Genomic DNA, 16,024 nt, shown 5'->3' with positions numbered 1-16,024 from the left:
TGACTTAAATAAGTTAAACTCCTGTATAAAATTACTCTTAGAGGTGTCTGCATCTTTATTCCATCTAGATTCCATTTTCCATCATTAATTACCGGTCTAAATGGGTCAGGCTGGAGCTGTTTTAAGTATAGGTCATAGATTTTTCTCATTTTAATTCTCTTCTAGCTTTATACTAATTTGGACATTTGCTCTAATGAGTTGGCAGTGTGACTATATAAAGAAACAAAAAAAAAAAAGAGAAACGCCTTTCATATCAGCAAACAGTAATTTCCTGCCTTTTAAAATCTAATCAGTTTCACTTTCTGTGATATGTATGATTTTCCGCTCCATCATATGATTCTTTTCTAGAGGTGTAAGCCTGAAACTTTGGGGTATAAGCCTATCACATTCCTCCTCCCTGGCCCATGTTTTACATTGTGTTATACCCTCTTCCCCTTTTCCCACTTTTGCATTGAAGTCTCTGAGTACCAAAATCTTGGATAGGAGAAAAGAGATTGGACCCCTGATTTCACTGATCTAGAGATCCCCCAGATGAAGAAATTCCCTCTACCACTTGAGGTCTTTCTCTACTTGAACACTAGGCCTGGAGTCAGGAAGAACTGAGTTGAAATATGGCCTCAGCTGTTTACTATCTGTGTGACGTGGGCAAGTCACTTAACTTGTTTGCCTCAGTTTCCACAGCTGTAAAATGGGGATAATAATAGCACCTATCTCCCAGGGTGGCTGTGAAGATCAAACATGACAAGATTTGTAAAGCACTTATCACAGTTCCTGGCACATAGTAGATGCTTAATAAATACTCATTTCCTTCCTTCTCTGCAATTTATAAATAGATGCCTGTGGGGGCCCTGACAAGGTCACTTACCCAGAATGTCACACTTTCAGTATCAGTCAGAGGTCGGACTTTCACACCCAGGTCTTCCTGGTTCCAAGACCAGCTCTCTATCTATTACCCATGTTGCCTCGAACCAACATATATGATTTAATTCAGAGGGTTTTATGGAGCTCTTTGTAAAATTCCTCTACCTCTTCATCTCTTAGACTGGTCTTTGGAAGGCAGACTCAGTCTGTTGTTGAGACTGTACTCAAAGTCATTCCATCAGGGAGAATCTACTCTCCACTTGCATGTCCTTGGAATAATCATGACTGCTAGAATTTCTTACTTATGTTACCCACTTAGTAAGTACTCACAACAGCCCCTGAAGGTCAGCACTATTACTTTACAGATGAGGAAACTGAGGCTGAGATAGGGGAATCCAAAGTCACACAACCAGTGAGTGTCTGAGGCAGAATTGAACTCGGGTCTTCCAGACTCCACTGTGCCACCATCTTAGAGAACCCAGAATCTCCACACCAAGATAGGGGAGGCTTCAGAGAAGGACTTTGTGGAGTCTGCTAAGGTCATCTGAGGGGGAAGGAACCTCAGGAATCTTACAGCATTGGGCTTAGGCTGTGACTGCTAGTTATCTTAGCTCTCAGCTCCTCCTAAGCTGGGGGATGTAGCTGAGCCTCCAAGCACAGGTTCAATCGATGAATCAATCAAACAAGCGTTTATTAAACACCAGGTGCTGGAAATACAACCACAAAACCCCAAACAGTCCCTGCCCTCAAGGAGCTTACATTCTATAGGAAGAAAAACACGTACAAATATAAGTAGATACAAGATACCCACCAAGTAAATACAATTTGGAGGGAGGCGCTAACAGCCGAGGGGCCTCGTGGAAGAAGTGGATTTGAACTACAGCCCGAACCAGGTTAAAATGTAATTGAGAAATTTAAAAAAATAAATAGATACAATAAAACATAGATAATACTAATATGTGGTGTTCTAAGTCGATATGTGTCCACAGAGATGCTTCTCTATGGTTCAGTGGCTCCTGTTTCTATCTGAGTTTAACATAACTGTTTTAAAGGGAATGTGGAACTCTAGGTGAGGTGGACGTGAGAGGGAGGGCAGTCCAGGCGCAGGGGACGATCTGTGCAAAAGCGTGGAGGTAAGAAACGGAACGTTGTGCCCCAGAAACAAGACCACCAGTTCAGTTGGACCATAGAGTGTGTTGTGGGATGGGGGTATGTGTGATCATAAAGCATAACGAGCCTGGGAAGGCAGGTTGGAATGAGGTTGTGATGGGACTTAAATATCAAAGGAATTTTTATTTGATCCTAGAAATAATAGCGATGGACTGCTAGGTGGCGCCATAGAGCATAGAGCGCCCCACCTAGAGTCAGCAAGATTGACCTTCTGAGTTCAGCCTCAAATACTAGCTGTGTGACCCTGGGCAAGTCACTTAATCCTATTTGCCTCAGTTTCCTCATCTGTAAGATGAGTTGGAGAAGGAAATGGCCAACCACTCCAGTATCTCTGCCAAGCAAACTTCAGATGGGGTCATGAAGAGTCAGACGTAACTGAAATGACCCAACATCAGCAAAGAGGAAAGAGGCATTGGGGTTTCTTGAGCAGGAGAATGCCATGCGCAGCCACGTACTTTAGGAATATCCGTTTGGCAGGGAACAAACTGAAACCCATCAGAGGTTATAGCAGTAGTCCAGGTGAAAGAAGATGAGGATCTGAACTAAGGGCGTGAATGCAGACGAGGGGAGACACGTGGGGGAGATGTTGAGGCAGAAGGCACAAGATTTGGCAGCCGTTTGAATGGGAGTAAGAAGAAAGTGAAACGGAAGTCCTGGAGTCCCGGGGGACTGGAGGGATGATGGTACTCTCAACAGAAACAGGGAAGCTTGGGAAAGGAGTGGGTTTGGGGGGTGGATCATAGGGTCATAGATCTAGAGCTGAGGGACCTCCAAAGTCATCTGATCCAACTGAGGCCTTGGGCAGTTAAAGGACTTATACTTACACAATAACCGTGCAATAGGAATCAGAGGCAGGTTTTGAAGCTACCTCCTTAGATTCCACTGCATCTTGCTGCCTCCAAGAGTAAGTTCTGTTTTGGACTTGAGCTTGGAATGGCTATGGGACATCCAGCTTGAAATGTCCAATAGGCAGCTGGAGCTTGAGAGAGCTTAGGGCCGGGAGCTATGGGCATAGACGTAAAAAACTGAAGCCATGGGAGCTGATGAAGAGAGAGACGGAGACAGAGATTCAGAGAGAGAGAGAGACAGAAAGACAGAGTCAGAGAGAGAGAGTCAAAGAGATAGACAGAGACACACAGAGATGGGAGAGGGAGAAAGAAATCAGAGACAGAGGGGGGGAGAGACAGAAGAATGTAGAGAGAGATGGACAGACAGAGATTCAGAGACAAAAAGAGATGGAGAGACACTGAGTCACAGAGATACAGAGGAGATATAGAGAGAGGGAGAGGAGGGAGGGAGAGAGAGTCAGAGAGAGACAGAGAGAATGGACCTGGGCCTAGGAGTTAAACCAAAGCAGCCAGAAGGGTTGAGCCAGGGTTGTGAACGGCAAGCAGGACAAGCAGGAGGCAGGAGCCCAGAAAGGAACAGAGCTAAGAGGCAGTTCCTTCACACTGAAAGCATATTGTCGGGGAAGTCTCCATCCAGGTCCTCATTGGACTAAAGCAGCCTTTGCAGGCCCCTCCACTTCTGAGTCCCTTTGAGTCTTGGGGACATCCAAGGGAGTAGACCATGGCCGGTATTCCTTTTCTCCTGCCTCAAGCTTGAGGAGGTCCTACTCTGCACATGAGTTGCTCATGTTTACTGAATGGAATTGAATTGCTGTCTGATTCATCCTCTGTAAGGTGGTTAGGTTTTGTGGGTTCCTATCCTCCCCCCCCCACTCAAGCCCAAGGGCCTTGGGCAGAAAGGGCCAGCCCGGTGCTGCCTAGCAAGGAGGCAGCCCACTGTGTGTGAATCAGGTTTATTTACAGTCAGTAATAAGCAAAATAAATATTCTCAAAGACTGAAAGTACAGGAAAGAGAAAAGGGAAAGTGGTATCAGCCTAGGCAGTGGGGTGGGAGGAAGCACAGGCCTGAACTCAGGCTCCTCTCCTGCTGGGTGAAGGCCGGCATGGTGTCCATCCGTGCTCAGGGAGGCCCCAGACGCACCTAGTTGGGCTTTCCCTGGCTCAGCAGGAGAAAACAAGATAGGCTGGTGGCAGGGTGAGAGGACCTGAGAGAGGAGGCTGGGGGATCAGGTATCTGCACCCTCCTGGGAAAGAGGAAGTGGGAGGGAGTCCCTGGGGCTCTGAGAAGCCCTCCTGTCCCCCTCTGACTTCCTTACTCCCATGCTCCCATTCTCCTGGGACTGCAACATCAGCAGGCAGGGATTAGGGGCAGCTCACGCTTGGTTGAGGTTGAAAGGCAGGATTTGGGGAGGAGGGCAGGGGGTAGAGGGCCCTCAAGGGAACTGCTGTTTCAGCGGATTGGCTCCCCCTCCCTTTGGCCAGGGAAGGGGCAGGGATCAGGAGCTCTGCTGTCTGTGGGATCTGAACCCCAACCCAAGCAAACTTCTTAGCACCAGTAGGCTGTGGCCCCAGATCCGGGCAGCAGGTGATGGGTGGAGGGCATTTCTTGGAGGATGCCCAAATCCTCATCCAGGAGAAGGCCCAAAGGCCTCCAGGCAGGCCAAAACTGGGGGCTCAGTGGTGTGGGCTCATGTCTTCCATGCCGACCCTGCCCCACACCCCCACCACAAAGCTCTCAATATCACACTCATTGGCCCCTCGGGCAATTCGGAAGTATCCGTTTTCTCCCCAGGTTGGGCCCCATGAGTTGGCAGCTGTCTGTTAGAGAAAAGAGGGGGGTGTGAAGGGAGCAGAAGAGAGGGATCCCTGGTCCCAGCCAGGTCTTAAATTCCTGGACTCCGAATTCAGCCCAGCAGCTCCCTGAGTGCAGGGGCCATGTCTACCCCTCTGGCTAGGGGCTCCCTGAGAACAGCTCCCCTCTCCCTCTCCCACACAGGGGCTCTCAGAACAGCGGCTTTGGAGCTCTCAGGGTCCCTCCCCTCCCACCTCCCAGTACATGTTGGGACTCACCCAGTATTTCAGTTTTTGTCCATCAGGCTGAATTTCCTCTCCCCACCTTTAGGACAGGGAAGAGGAGTTAGAGTCAAGTTCACAGAATGTCCGAGCTGGAAAGAGCCCAGACATCATCTAAAGGAGAAAACTGAGGTCCAGAGATGGGCAGGGACTCGGCCGGAGTCATATAGCAAGGCCTAGGGGCCCTGAGGTACACCACACACCGCCCTGGCCTTTCCAGTGGAGACTGGGACTCTTCCCCCACCCTCAGAGGTCCTCAGCTGGGCCTCCCTAGGGCTGCCCCCCCCTCCTCAATCCCCAGTTGCCATGGTGACTGGGGTTGTTGACTACTAGTCTGGCTTTCCTCCTGGAATGTTTCTGCCCCGGGGGTCATCCTTTTCCCCCTCCCCTTCATGCCCTGAAAACTATCAGAAGGGGAACAAACCATTCCTTCCTAGTGCCAAGTGGAAGGGGGTCGAGCCCAAGAACCCTGGATTTAGAGTGAGAGGACCTGGGTTAGAATCTCAGCTCTGCGAGGCCCCGCTCTGTGAGTCTCAGCTTCCTTCTGTGTCCACTGAGTGGGGCAAATTAGGACTGGCCACTTTTGTTTTTAGGTTTTTGGTTTGGTTTTTTTGTGGCTGGGCAATGGGGTTAAGTGACTTGCCCAAGGTCACACAGCTAGTAAGTGCCAAGTGTCTGAGGCTGGATTTGCACTTAGGTCCTCCTGACTCCAAGGCTGGGGCTCTATCCACTGCACCACCTAACTGCCCCAGGACTGGCCACTTTTAACTTGCAATTTGGTCATCTCTGTGTGCCCTCCAGGTGTGAACAAGGCAGGGTCTGGCGGAGGAGGTAGGCAGGGTGAACACTGTCTGCCCCTCGGTGCCTAGCACAGCTGCTCCCTCCCAGCTCCTCTGCTCTTGTAGCAACTGGGGACATCTCTGAGGCACAATGAGAAGAAAGAGCAGTGACTCATAGAATTCCAGGAGCTCTCAGACATTGCTGGCTCCAACAGACTCATTTCACAGATGGGAACACTGAGCCTCCGAGAAGGGAAGGTCCAGACAGTACGTAGCTGAGCTGGCCTTTGAATCCAGGTCGTCAGTTTCCAAATATGGTGCTCATGCCACTTCACTTGGATGTCCCTTAGGAACCCCCAGACCAGGCCCTGCCCATGCTGACCCTGGTACCCTTCCCAGAAGGCACTTCTCACCCTGTGATTTTGACAGAGTGAGTCCCATGTTGGCGGTAACGTTCAGGCTTCCCCAGACTGACTGGCGTGTGCTTATAGATACCACTCTTGTATAAGAAGAAATCTTCATGCACTTCCATGAGGGCTGTGGGCAGAGGAGTGTCTGATGGGCACCTGCTCGGGGCAAACCCTCTGTGCTGCCTCTCTAGACCCATACATCAAGGCAGGGGGAGGCTAAAATCCTTCAATACCCTCTCCACCCTCTCCTCATGAGCAGTCAGTGAGGGGATGGGGTTCTGCCTGAGGCTGAGATGGATGGGTTGATGGCCTTGGGGTGCCCATGCTGCTCCATTTGTGCCAGCTGGGGGTGGGCATGGCCCCGGGCCTGTATTGAATGTTAAAGAGAAATGGGGTCTATTGAGGGGGCATCTGTTGTGACCTCTGCCTGACAGGCCTGGGGCACAGAGCCTTTCACAACAGGTGGGGATGGGGGGGGAGGGTTGGTCTCAGGACGAGGTGGAATTTCCAAGGTCTCTGCCAGTTCATGAGTGTGAGAGCCAGGGAGGGAGGGAGAGAGGGAGAGGAGGGAAAGGAAGAGAGGGGCAGAGAGCAGAGGGAGGGGGATGATGGGGTACAGAGAAGGGAAAAGGCCTTTACCTTGGACAGGCCCGTTCTCCATCAGCTCCTTCATGATGTCTTTCTCCTAGGAAAGGGGGTGAGGCTGACCTGAGGGGTCGCTGGAAGCCAGACCCCATCTCCCTATTTCAGGTCATGCTCTTGCTGGGCCACCCTACCCTATGATGTCTCCCCCCCCCATAGGCTCCCGAGTTCACCCCATCTGCCCCCAAGCCTGGGCTCTCACATGGGAGGAGAGGCGATAGGGAGGGGTGGCCTGGTAGATGTGGTTAGCATGGGCCCGGCTGTTGGGGCAGTGGGCGGTGGCCTGGCGTTTGCCCCGGCCCATGTGACGACTGTGCATCATGCATGGAGCCGCAGGGGCTGCCCCATCCTGGTCTCCCGCCGAGAATGGGTAGCAGTGGTTGGACACCAGCCTGTGAAGAGACAGTGGGGAGGCAGGGTGGGGGAGAGAAGATGAAGGAGACCCCTACACTCAGCCCCCTCAGGCCAGCCTGTGGGGGCACATGCCCTGCTGGTGCCCTCTGCCCCCTCCTGCCCCCTCCCTCAATGTCCCTTTGGCCAGCACCCTCTCCTTGGGTTCTTATCCCAATTCCTCCTTCTATCTCTCATCCCCCAGTATCTGTGCCCATGGGCTCCCTCTGTGCCCAAGTCTGCTCACCCACGGCGACGCAGGAACCACCAGGCCCCATCGAGCCGCCCACCCCGGCAACCCTGCTGATTGTGAGTGTCACAGGACAGCAGGTTCTGAGGGGACAAGGCTGGGGTCATATGACCCATGGAGTGGATGGAGATGCGGTCTGAGGCCACAGCTAGAGAGAGGAATAGGGCAGGTAGAGGTGGTGATGAGAGACCCCAACCCAGGTTCTAGCCTAGCCTGTGCTGGTACCAAGCCCACCCCTACCTCCTACCCCCGTCCCTGTCCAAAACCCAGTCCAAGTCCCAGCTTCCAGCCTGGCCTCAGCCCCAGCCCCTACCTGCTGTGGAGAATGCCCAGGAACCTGCACAGTTCCCCTGGTCCAGGGGCTCATGGATCAGGCCAGGCCATTTATCTGAGGCACTGAAGGCTGGGGGAAGAGTTTCATCTGGTAACATGACCATCTACAAGGTACAAACACACCATTGCCCCCTGAGCTTCCCCCAGAAGTCCTGGGCCTCAGGCTAACTTGAAGGCCTCATGTGAGGCCCACAAACAGAGGCCAGACCAATGGGAGAGAGAAGGGTGAGGGGATCAGCCCCTCCCAGGCTGGGCTTCAGTGGTACAGACTCTGTGTAATGGGCAGTTTGAACGAGATAATCTATGCCCCTTTCCAGTTCTAAATGATCTAATTCTATGGTCCTGCCATCTGTGATTTTTTTTTGTCCGTTTTGATTCTTTCAAGGGAGAACGGAAAGGAATAAGCATTTATTAAACACCTGCTATGTGCTAAGCACTTAACAAATGTTATCTCACTTGATCCTCACAACAACCCTGGGAGGTAGGTATTATGATTGGCCTCATTTTTACAGCTGAAGAACCTGAGGCTTAAGTGAGTTGTCCGGGGTCTTATGGCTAGCAAGTGTCTGAGGTTGGGTTTGAACTCAAATCTTCCTGACTCCAGGCCCAGTGTGAGAGGCACCGTGGCGCCCCCTAGTTCTTGTTGCCTCTTTCAACAATACAAACCCGTTTATGTTAGAAGCACCTCTTGGGACCAATGGGCACTCCTAATGTTGGGGAGGGAGGCCGGACAATGGTCATTACTCACATTGAACACAGAGAGAAACTAAGGCCCAGAAAGGATAATTCATAGGCTCAGAGATGAGAGCTGGAAGGCACTTCAGAAGCTCCCTAGCCCCATCCCAAAATTTTACAGATGAGGAAACTGAGGTCTAAAGCGGGGAAGCCAGGGCTAGAACCCCGGCCTCCTGACATCCCTCTCCTGCACCAGTCTTTTCTAGGGTCTTCCTTCAGCCTCTCACCACTGTCATCCCTCCTCTGCCCCTTCCTCGAACATCCTCCTTCCCAGGCTAAAAAGCTGTCCAAGGCCAGTGGGACCTTTGGCTCGGAGGGAAGGGAGGCCCCATGACCTGGCCAGCTACCAAGTGAAAACAAAGGGAGGCAGAAAATAGCCAGGGCTGGGAAGCCCAGGGGACCTGGGGTCACTTGAGTAGGGGCCATTCCTCTGGCCCCAGGGGTCCTCTTAGGGTCATCGCTGCCAAGCCCAAGAGACAGATGGAAGCGGTTTTCCATGCAGAACCTCCTCCCAACCCTTGTGGGCGAGGAGGAGGGGGGAGAGGCTGGGGGGAGGGAAGCGGGGAGCACAGGCTCACAGCCTCCAACTCCAACCCCAAGGTCCCAGCCACGAGAATAACCTCCCGGCCCTGGGAGCTGCAACTGTGGGGTTTCCCAGGACTGGCCAGCTTGGGGGAAGGGGGCGAAGGTTAGAGTTGGGCCTCAGTTTCTCCATCTGCACAACTGGGTAGTATCCCATAGTCTCTAAGGTTCCTTCCAGCTGGGTCTATGTATCCTCGAGATATGTAAATGAAGATGCTGACAATGCATCGTGGAAGAAAGAGGTCCAGAGGGAGAGTTTGGCAGGGGGAGGGAATCATGCACCCAGAAGACCCGAATTTGAATCCTGATTCAGACAGCTTCTTGCTGCATGACCCTGGACAAGTCACCACATGCCTCTCCACTCAGTTTTCTCATCTGTAAAATTGTGATAATAACAGTGCCTACCTTGAAGGGAGGTTGTTGTACATAAAGAGGTTTGAAAACATAAAAGTGCTACAGAAATGTGAGCTATTATTATCAGAACACAGATATAAGACGGAGCTTAGAACATGGAATATCAGAGCTGGGAGTGGCCTTAGAACATGGAATGTTAGAACTAGGAAGGGCCTTGGAACAACATGGAATGTCAGAGCTAGGAAGGACCTTAGAACACAGAATGTCAGAGCTAGGAGGGAACTTGGAATCTATGAATGTAGAATGTTAGCAGTATAAAGGACTCCTGAGATCATTCCAGGACTTTGCAGAGGCTATACAAACAAGGCCAGACAGCAAGTGTAGAAGTCCTAATATCTGATTCAAATTCACAGCTATACTAGGTAAAACTGCCTGGTGTCAGGGTCGCAAACTCCCTTTTCTGGCGGGTGGGGCATCTTGGGGCAGTGACTGTGGAGTCATGGGGCGGGGCGGCTCGGTTGAAGGCCCTCCACCGTGCTCACTATACATCGGGCCCCCCAGCCCCCAGACTCACTTGTATCTCATTCATGTTCATCACAGAGGAGGCAGGTCGGACTGTGCCCAGGCGGTAGCGGATGCCATCGTCAAGAGTCATCCCCCAGAAAGCACTGTGGTTCCCAGCTGTCCACCTAAGGGTCCAGAAGGTGCAGGAGTCACAGGGGTTCTGGGAGAGGGCAGGAGACCTGTCACAATCCCTGTGGATTCATGGCCGGAGCCCAAGAGGCTCTTCTTACCCATAGCTGCCAAGGTTGATGGCATTGATCAGGTCCGGGTTCACCAGGCAGGGCTCCTGGTCACACTCCCATGCCCCATCCTGCTTGCAGGTGCTGGTAAAGAGGGAAGGAAAGGGTTAATGCAGAATCTGGGAGGTGGGGGACACCGCCACACCCCCAGGAGGTCCTGTCCCCTCCTCCCCTGCTCTGGCCTGCTTCTAGCAATCCCCGGAGGGGGAGGCAGCAGGAAGGAAACCCTCATGTCATGTCATGTCAGGAAGCTGGGGGGAGTGTTGCTCTTGGGAGCTGGTTTGTGTGTGGGGCCTTCCCAGGAATGTTCCCCCCAGTGGCCTTGATTCCTGGAAAGGGTTGGGGAATAATGGGGGAGGGGAAGGAACCCTGACCCCTGCTGTGAAGGAAGGAGACGCCACACTTGGAGGGAAGGTAACTGAGGCTGATTTTGAGGACTCTGCATTCAGTGCCCACTTACCACAAGTGGGGCCTTGGCAGCTTGCCCTCCCAGAGACCCTGGGGAGAGGATGGGGATGGGGGAGCAATAGTTTCTTGGGAAGTTGGGAAGTACGGACACTTTGAGCTTATGGACAGAGGGAGGGAATGAAGGGTAACATGAAAGGACCGTACTCTGCCTCCCAGGGAAAGGGAAAGATTCTCTGGGCACCGAAGGGTTAATGTCCAGCCCTCCAGCCTCTCCTCCCAACTCCACTTCTGGAATTTGGGACCTGCTGGTGCACACAGTTGGCCAGGTCCCATTCCATTTCTCTCCTGTTCAGACTTGCTCTAGGAGCTCAGGGTTGGGGGGAGCTGATAGCCCCCAACTCAAAAAGGGCCATTTTAGTCCCAGTCTGTCTGTCTCTAGCATACTTGTCCCTCCCCCACTTCTCCACCCCACCCCACCCCACCCCCAGTCTCCCGCTGCCTCAGCCTCAGCCAAAACTGGGCCTGGACTTCCATCAGGCTCCTTAAAAGGTATCGATTGAGGCCCATAGGAGCCCCAGGGGGTGTGGAGACAGACACAGTGGGAGAAAGAGACTTGGAGAAAGAGAGAGAGACAGAGACTGCAGAGGGGCATGGGAAAACCAGGAAGAGGCAGAGGAAGGGTAGGGACAGATGGGAGAAAGATATAAGGGGGTGGGGGCCCCAAGATCCCCTGGCTGCCCAGCTGGAGCCTCTGAAGATGTACTGGGGGTCTGGTCCCTACTGTGCCCTTACATTCTAGGGGCCCCCAGCCCTCCCCCCATCCACAAAGGCCTCAATCACTCACCATCGGTTACAATTGTCTTGGTAGGTCCCAAGGGTTGGGTATACTCGTCCCTGATACATACACCCTGGGGATGGGGGAGGGGTCAGGGACTGGGGTCAAGAGAACCAGGCTGGGCCCCTCCCCCAAAACTCAGCAATAGCAGAGACCCCTCCCCCCCATCCCCCAATATAATCCCACACATCCTCTTGCTTCTGGACAAATTTCTGAAAATCCCTCCCAGAGTTCAACATCCTTCCCCTTTAATGTAAAGATTTCCAGGTCTCTCAGTTCCCAAAACATATATTTAGGCCCTTGGTAGCATGAATTACTCTGGAGATTAGGATGAGAGGAGGAGAGATAGAGGCCAGAGAGGGCAAGTCACTCCCCCAGGGCCACAGAGCTATTAGAAATAAAACCCAGGAGTCCCATCGAATTAGGGGGAGGAAGCCAGCTGGGTTTATGACAAGTCTTTGGTCAGAATAACCTGACAAGAGGCAGGAACACGTAAATGAGCTTCAGTATCCCCACCCTCAGGATCCTCAAGGTGGATGAGAATAGGATTAGAGAGATACCAAGAGAGATACCCCTCTGGCCATCCTAGACACCATGATCCTTAGAGAATGGGCCACCCTTAATCCAGCAGTGGGCCCCCAGAAACTAGCTAAGGATATCCCCAAAATAAGTCAGGGTGTCCCTAAGAAAACAGATAGATGCCCCACCCTTCCAAAACAAACCATGGAGTCCCCTAGAGACCAGGCAGTGAAATTCCAACTCTACCCCAGGAATATGGTGTGTTATTTCTCTCTTCCCAGATCTAGGCCTCTGGAGCTGGACCCTCCTGCCGATGGGTGAGTCAAGGGGTGGGGCTGGGTGAGGCTACTGGGCCAGGGGTAGGGAGAAAGAGCAGGAGGAGGCCAGTGCCTAGCCCTGGGTCTCAGAACAGGCATTGGGTGAGCATGGGAGCCTGGGCCCCTTCAGAACATAGAGAGTCCAGATTAGATAGAATGGTTTTCTCATGGGGAGGGAGTGGGGATAAGTCTGGGGAAGGAGTTGAAGGACTTCTTTAAGGACTATCTTCCTCTTCCTCTTTCTCTTCCTTGATCTCAGTTGGAGAAGGCATAATCATAGAATGTTAGAGCCAGAAGACAGATTTCAGGGGGTCAAGGAACTTGGATGGAAAAAAAATGCATCTTTATTTTCATTAACCTCTAATTGAAATTTAGCATTTCCTTCAATTTTTTTATGAACTTAAAAAAAAAACTCAACACATTCCTGAGAAGGGTTCAACAGGCTTCACCAGACTCCTAAAAGGGTCTATGACCCTTCAAAAAGAGTTAAGAACCCTTGCTCTGGTCTGATCTCTTCATTTTACAGTTGGGGAAACTGAGGCCTAGAGGAGAGACTTGCCCAAGGTCACACAGCTAGATTAGCACCTGAGTTGAGATTCTCCCCTGCCTCTAAGTCCAAGAGGGGATGGGGGGTGGGGAGAGGGCAAGCAGGTCCCTACATACCTTGGATAACAGGGAAAGGGGGTGGAACGCCCAGGCAAAAGTCCCAAAAGTCAGGGCAACAGTCAGAGACGGTCCGGTTACAGAAGAGGTCACAGTAGCAGAGGGTGCCCAGGTAGGGCAAGGTGCAGTCATCCTCCCGGCCTACGCAGCAGAGGTCTCGTCCCTGGCAATAGGAGCCACCTGCGTCTCGGATGCCCCTGGAGTGTAAACCCGGTGCCAGCTCCCGGCGACTTCGGCCACTCTGAGCACAGAAGGTTCCTGGGCCTGCCAACAGCAGGGCACCTAAGAGGGAGTTCAGCCACATGGTGCCGGGAGCCACTGGATGTGGGTGGAGGAAGAGAGGAAGACTCCTTGTTAAAAATATAGAAGACCTAGACCTCTGCCCTCTGTGCCCAGCCCCCTGGGTCTCCTCCTACTGTTGGCCTCCAAAGCAAACAAGAAGACCCCAGGGTCCCAACTATCAGCCTGTGAAAGTGATGTGGTCTGGGTAGGGGTGAGGTAAGGCTTAGGAGGGGGTGGGATTCCTGGGCAGCCGCCCCTGAACTAGAAGAGTCAGACTGATCCTGGGCTGTGACCCCAGGGAGACTGGGGAAAAGATACTCCTAGGTGTTGGGGAGCCCCAGACCAGAGGAAACCACTGACTCTTGCTCCTGCCTAGAGGTCAGGGTTGGGCATATGGAGGGGAGGAGTGAAGGAAGAATGGCCTGACCAAGCCCCCCACAACCCCCTCCCTTTTTCCAACAAGGCTGAAGCCCACTGGGCATCCCAGAAATAGCTCTTCTTATGGATTCAGGCTGGAAGGACGCAAGACCTTTCCCTCTGCTAATATCTCCCCTTCAGTCCCAGACTCTCCCATCTCCAAATCCCCATCTCTATTCTCCTCACCTCAAACCAGCACACTCTTCCCTCTGTCCCTTTCTTCCATCTATCCCCAATTCCACCATCTGAATCTGTTGTCTCTCCATCCTTTGCCCCCCATCTCTGTCGTCTCCCCCGGTCTATTCTGTTGACCCCTCTGCCCCTATCTCACCCCCTTCTTTCCTCTTCCCCCTGTACTGTACTCCAGCCCTCCCTCCCAACCCATGTGCCCCCATGTCTGTCTCTGTCTTGTTTCCACCTATCTCCTATATTCCCTTGGTCCCCCCTTACTGTCCCTCTGCCCTCTCCCCCTTGTCTATTCCATTTCTGATTTGTCTTTCTCTCTAACCCTCTGTCACTCTATCAACTTCTTTCTCTTCCCCTCCATCAGATCACCAGTCCTTTCCCCTAATCCATCTGTCCCCCCATTGCTGTCCCTCTGTCCTGTCCTCTCAGAATCAGAGCCAAAAAGGACCTAAGTGGTCATTTCATTTAGTAGTGCCTGAGCAAGAGTCCCTCTCACTCACCTGTTCCCCCACCTCTATTGGTCTGCTTCTATCTCTTGGGTCACTTCTGCCCATTTCTCTCTAGGTCACCCCACAGTATCCTCTGCCCCAGCCCCTTTGTCCCTAAACAAACTCATTTGGACCAGCATGGGCTTGCATGTGGAGAGCACGGGAGGTCACCATCTATCTGCTTGTCTGCCTGTCAAGCTCCCGCCCAGATCCGGGCTGGGGAGGGGCCCTACCTGGGTGAGGGGTGTTGGCTCCTGCTCAGGACTGGCACCAGTCCTGAAGTTCCTCCTCCTCCTCTTCTTCTTCCTCCTCTTCCTCTTCCTCCTCTCCCTCCCCTCCTTTCCTCCTCCTCCTCTCCTCCACTACCCCAGGCAGCCTTCCGGGCGCCTTCCTCCCTCTCTCCCCAGCAGTGTCCCTGGGCTGGGGCTGGGCAGCACAGTGTGAACTGGAGGATGGACCCTGGCTTTAGTAGTGGCCCCGCCCAGCCCTGCCCCTAGAGGGAGGGTTCCAAGGAGGGGAAAGGCGGGGAGGTGAGCTCCTACCTGGATTGGCTCTTTCCTTCTAGCCCAGCCAAGCGAGGGGAGGCAAGCAGGAGACAGAAGAAGAAGGGGACAGTGGAGAGGCAGAGGACAAGGAAGCCAAGACGGTCACTTCATTCTCCCGATTCCAGCTCCCAGAAGGGGAGATTGCTGCCATTCTCTACGTCCCCACCCCAGCACCCATAAGGAAACGAACCTTTGCCATAGCAGGAGGAATTTGGGCTACACACCAGGAGGGACTTCCACCTGGGCTTTCCCAATTCCGGGTCACGAGCCAGAGAATGGAGCGGGGGTTCAGGGTCCAGGGGTGAGGGACTGCGTCTAGGCATCATTCTGGGACAACAGAAGCATGTTGGATTGGGGTCGGGGGTGGAGGAGGGACCCAAGGACACCTACCTGTCAACCAGGAATCCCAGACTTTCCTAATTTTCCAGCTGAAAGTGTTCTTTAACGTTCACCTGGTCCGGTCCTCTCATTTTTTTTGGCCTTCTCCTCCCACCTGCTGCTTCTAGGGAAGGGTATCAATCACATACATCCCTGCCATGGCGCTCTGACTCCGTCTGAGACTCTCCCTGTGTCTATGACTGTTTCTCTGGCTATGGCTCTGACCTGGCTTCCCGCATGAGAGCTAGAACAGACCTTTGAGATCATTTGGTCTGAACCTCTCATTTTACAGATGGGAAAACTGAGGCCCTGAGAGGGAAAGTCACTAGCTCATGGGTCAGATTAGGACCCCAGTTCTCTGAGTTCAGATCAGCACATACTACGAGCTGGACTGGGCCAGGGGAGGGGGTGGGGCCAGGGCTTGGGACTTGAAGCCGCCTCAGCTCCTGGGAATGTTTGGAATCCGAAGGAAGGGGGAGAGGCTCAGGGCTCAGACAGGATCCTGGAGGGATACCTTCCAAGGGAGGATCCCTCCCCAGAGCTGTGACCCGGAGAGAGGGGCAGAAGGCTGGAGGAGGCCTTGAGGTACCCTTGAGTACCTAGAAGGGAGGGCTGGGGGAGAATACCTGGAGCCGCTGGAGTTCAGGCTAGGCTTAATGCCCGTATAATCCCAGGTAAATTGCTCTATTCTCTGAACGGGGTGCACTGGCTGCCCTTTCCCCTCCGGGCATCAATGGGGTAAGCTTTTCTCTAAGC

At 52.9% G+C, this 16,024-nt stretch overlaps 1 protein-coding gene across 3 annotated transcripts; it reads right to left on the bottom strand.

The window, feature by feature from the left end:
* Positions 1-1,535: 1,535 nt before the first annotated feature.
* On the bottom strand, positions 1,536-15,603 carry TINAGL1 (tubulointerstitial nephritis antigen like 1). 3 transcript variants are annotated; one of them, XM_020983546.2, is made up of 12 exons: positions 15,281-15,603; positions 12,973-13,290; positions 11,483-11,546; positions 10,222-10,314; positions 10,002-10,116; positions 7,737-7,860; positions 7,421-7,571; positions 6,986-7,175; positions 6,781-6,826; positions 6,145-6,268; positions 4,950-4,995; positions 1,536-4,697 (listed from the first exon to the last, which is right to left on the bottom strand). In XM_020983546.2, the coding sequence occupies exons 2-12, from the start codon at positions 13,274-13,276 to the stop codon at positions 4,554-4,556; spliced, it is 1,401 nt and encodes a 466-aa protein (XP_020839205.1). In that variant the 5' UTR covers positions 13,277-13,290; positions 15,281-15,603; the 3' UTR covers positions 1,536-4,553. The 3 variants fall into 3 exon arrangements, with proteins under 3 accessions (XP_020839205.1, XP_020839204.1, XP_020839206.1); XM_020983545.2 differs by lacking the exon at positions 15,281-15,603 and adding an exon at positions 14,579-14,787; XM_020983547.2 differs by lacking the exon at positions 15,281-15,603 and adding an exon at positions 14,358-14,504.
* Between the last annotated feature and the right edge of the window lie 421 nt (positions 15,604-16,024).

The sequence above is a fragment of the Phascolarctos cinereus genome, unplaced genomic scaffold (assembly GCF_003287225.1).
Source record: "Phascolarctos cinereus isolate Bilbo 61053 unplaced genomic scaffold, phaCin_HiC Scaffold_726;HRSCAF=1367, whole genome shotgun sequence".
Classification (NCBI taxonomy): Eukaryota; Metazoa; Chordata; class Mammalia; order Diprotodontia; family Phascolarctidae; genus Phascolarctos; species Phascolarctos cinereus.
Note: the sequence above shows the minus strand (reverse complement) of the source record. Positions and strands in the feature narration are given on the sequence as shown.

What these genes read in the sequence shown, in the direction of transcription:
- TINAGL1 (XM_020983546.2), bottom strand. Translation starts at nt 13,276, where the DNA reads ATGTGGCTGAACTCCCTCTTAGGTGCCCTGCTGTTGGCAGGCCCAGGA. An exon ending in CAAGACAATTGTAACCGATG is followed by an intron (nt 10,315 to 11,482) that starts GTGAGTGATTGA and finishes CCTCTTTACCAG; the next exon opens with CACCTGCAAGCAGGATGGGG. An exon ending in ATCAACCTTGGCAGCTATGG is followed by an intron (nt 10,117 to 10,221) that starts GTAAGAAGAGCC and finishes CTGGACCCTTAG; the next exon opens with GTGGACAGCTGGGAACCACA.